General features: G+C 39.7%; 1 protein-coding gene across 3 annotated transcripts; it reads right to left on the reverse strand.

Annotated features, from left to right (window-relative positions):
* Nucleotides 1–553: 553 nt before the first annotated feature.
* LOC110941480 (zinc transporter 4, chloroplastic) lies at nt 554–2,993 on the reverse strand. 3 transcript variants are annotated; one of them, XM_022183114.2, is made up of 4 exons: nt 2,768–2,993; nt 2,605–2,662; nt 1,195–1,919; nt 554–1,099 (listed from the first exon to the last, which is right to left on the reverse strand). In XM_022183114.2, the coding sequence occupies exons 2-4, from the start codon at nt 2,654–2,656 to the stop codon at nt 644–646; spliced, it is 1,233 nt and encodes a 410-aa protein (XP_022038806.1). In that variant the 5' UTR covers nt 2,657–2,662; nt 2,768–2,993; the 3' UTR covers nt 554–643. The 3 variants fall into 3 exon arrangements, with proteins under 3 accessions (XP_022038806.1, XP_022038804.1, XP_022038807.1); XM_022183112.2 differs by having other exon boundaries at nt 2,755–2,993; XM_022183115.2 differs by lacking the exon at nt 2,768–2,993 and adding an exon at nt 2,137–2,354.
* Between the last annotated feature and the right edge of the window lie 317 nt (nt 2,994–3,310).

Below are 3,310 nucleotides of genomic sequence, written 5' to 3' on the forward strand. Positions count from 1 at the left end.
TCTCGTTCGATAAGTGTTCGTGAACGGTTCGCGAACACATATATTTCTTAACAAACGAACACGAACAAGGTCTTGTTCGTGTTTGTTCAGTTCGTTTACAACCCTAGCCACAATAATTGAATCATGCAAATCAAATCCACAAAATAAAAATGTGTTCTTTCCAATTCGATCGATCATTGAAAATTGAGAGTTCCAAGGTTTGTTAGGGTTTAAAATATATTTTAATTTTATAAAATCCTTAAATAATATCTACATCTACATAAACATTAAAAGAAAACAAAAAATAAAATGAAAAGATAGTAACTTGGTTACCTAGTAATTACACACTATAAGAACATTAAGTTAAAATGTAGTTACTTTAGATAGGCAAAAAAAAAGTTTGAATGACTTAATTAAAACACTTGACAAACTTGGTTACATTTCTATAACGTTTTCTCATTTCGTTTCGTCTTTTTCCTCTTCATTTCCTGTTTTATTATTTATTAATTTATTTTCTGATTCATCATTTGTAAATCAACTTTTACAATACTATAATTTGCGCACAACCACACCATACCAAACATTAACTTCGTTGTATACGATGTTTGATCTCATTTCTGGCTTTAAAAAAAAAAGAAAAAAAATATTAAAAACAAAAATAAAACTAAGCCCAAGCTGCAAGAGAAGCCATTAATCCAGCTCCAAGAAATAGAGCAATATAAGAGACCACTTGCAACCTAGTATTACATCTCATCCTCTTACTCAAAAAATCTGCTGCAATCAAATCCACCAAAGCCATATATACCAATATCCCTGCAGATATCGAATCCAATATTCCTTCAACAACTAAAGCCCGCGGGCTGTTTGGGTTATAAAACTTCGATATACCCGTCCCGATGCCCACGCCTAAAGGAGCCGTTACTGCGAAAAAGCACGCCATTACGGTGGAATGAAGGTTCCCGAATTTGGCCTGTGAGATGCAGCCACCGAGCGCAAAACCTTCAAAGAATTGATGGAAAGATAGCGCGCCTAACAAAGGTCTGATTGTACATGGGCTTTGTGACACTCCGAGCGAAAGCCCGATTATTATCGAGTGTGATATGATTCCAAGTTCCAAAACCTGCAGAAATGAATAACCAAGAAGTTAGTTATCACTTATCAATGCAAATCCAAACAAACACCCCTAAAACGCGCTCTAAATTAATATAAGCTTACCTGAGAAACCACAACATGTCGTATGCCGCTTTCATCTTCATCATCACCAAACCCATGGGAATGTGAATGTGAATGGGAATGGGAATGGGAATGGGAATGGGTATGGGAGTAATCATCCAAACGCTCACTCACGTTCCCTTCACATCCCTCTTGCCCGCTTGCATGATTATGTCTATGTTGTGCAGCATGAGCATGCATTCCGACAATATGAATTCCACTGCCTTCCTCTTTACCAGCCACTGGGACCGGGACAATCCCGGCCTCTGAAGCCAAGTCAACCGAGTCAACTCTGACGGCTTGGATCTGCTTCTCGTGTTTCCGTTCATAATACTGAGTGCTAAGAAAATCTACAAGCAATGTGCCTAAAGCAGCCATCATTGCAATAAACCCTGAAAAGGGAAATTTGGACCACGGGTTTTTAGGAAGACACGGGTTGGATAGTGCTGACGTGGCGTCTGGTAGCATGTGGACGAATCCTGTGGCTAGAATCACTCCGGCAGCAAAGGCCTTAGCGGCAAAAAAGACATTGGTGTCGGTTCTAAGAAACCGCCGCTTCTTGCCAATTAATGGAATGGCGACTCCGATAATGCCGGCGATAAGGATTGCGGCAATAGCCACAAATTTGAGGATGAGAGCAGCCTTTTCGTCCCGACATGATTCTAAATCTGGCGAGTCGTTGCAACTGTCACTTGACATGGATTCAGAAAGGTTCCTGAGAAATGAACCTTTTCGGCAAACATATAAAACATAAATCAACATTAACAACCACATATAACGCCTTTAAATAAACTTCTAGAATTAGAAAAGCTAGATCATGAACATTTTTGATAGATAAACAATGAGATCCATCCCCTTGTAAAACAAATAACTACAAGTTTCTTATTATAAAAAATAACCTAAACTATCAGCCCAAAATGTCCATCAAATCACACATAACTATACCTTAAACAAAACCACTGGGTCTTGTCTCAGTGGCCACCGACACCCGCTTTAAACCAACTCTAGGATCCTTGAGGTCTCGGGTTCGAAACCTGGCAACCCCAGGCTCTTCGATCCCCTAGGGTTTGTAGGGTATTAGCCGCCAGGCAGCGCTGTCGGGCCGCTAGCTTGGGAAGTGGTTATCCACTTCCGCCGTCGGTCTACCCTTTTTAAACAACACCCTATTAGAGTGTGCACAAATATATTAGTGCCCCAACAAACACCACCCCTAATTTGGGGAAAAAGATAAAAAGCACCAGCTTTATCATTCTTTTCCATGTTTATACACTTTTTGTAGCCTAAAAGCTATAAAATGTCCCAACACATATAAAACAAACAAGTGACATATTATATCAAGATTCATTCAATCAAACAATAATTCAATAAAATTAGAAACCCAAATCAGATCCAACAAAAGGGTATTAAAATCACCTGGTAAAGTCTCAATCTTTGTTTTCAAACCCTCTGAATAAATCAAAGGCATGAGTTCCTAAAACAAAATAAAGATTCACCCAAATGAAAACAGAGCAATTAAAACAGAGTAACTGAAAACAGAGCAATTGAAACAGAGGAATTAAGAACCTCAAGAACTGACATGGGGTTTTATTGAAACCAAAACGGAGCTACGGATCCCAAAACGTCGTAGGTTCGTGTCGAATCAAGGAGTTGTTAAGATGGTGACGCAAGTGTATCGTATATTGTGCACAATTTGTAATGAAGACGACTCTGAAGAATGTGATCAAAAGGGGGGAAAATGTCGACATTTGGGAGAGATTCGGTGGTGTTGTGTGGAAAGAATACATAAAAATTATGTGAGTTAGAGGGGTTGTGTCGACACTTGGTGTTGTCTAAGAGTTAAAAGTTCAAGTGTAGAGGCTTCATCTTTGGGCACCTTTTGATGTATGGACCTTTGAGTTTAACTTTTACATATTGGCCCTTTACTTTTTTTATTCTTTTTTTAAGGCTGGACGGTATGGGGACCGTCCAGCAACGTCGACCTTGAGACGTCGCCCCTCCTCTCCATTTCGAGCCCTCCGTCACCGTTCCTCCATCGTCGCCATCGTCGGGTTCTCGACGCCAAGGACGGTCCTCCCCCTCTCTCACACACCTATACATACAACTTATATATATACATATT

Source organism: Helianthus annuus, chromosome 7, assembly GCF_002127325.2.
Source record: "Helianthus annuus cultivar XRQ/B chromosome 7, HanXRQr2.0-SUNRISE, whole genome shotgun sequence".
Classification (NCBI taxonomy): Eukaryota; Viridiplantae; Streptophyta; class Magnoliopsida; order Asterales; family Asteraceae; genus Helianthus; species Helianthus annuus.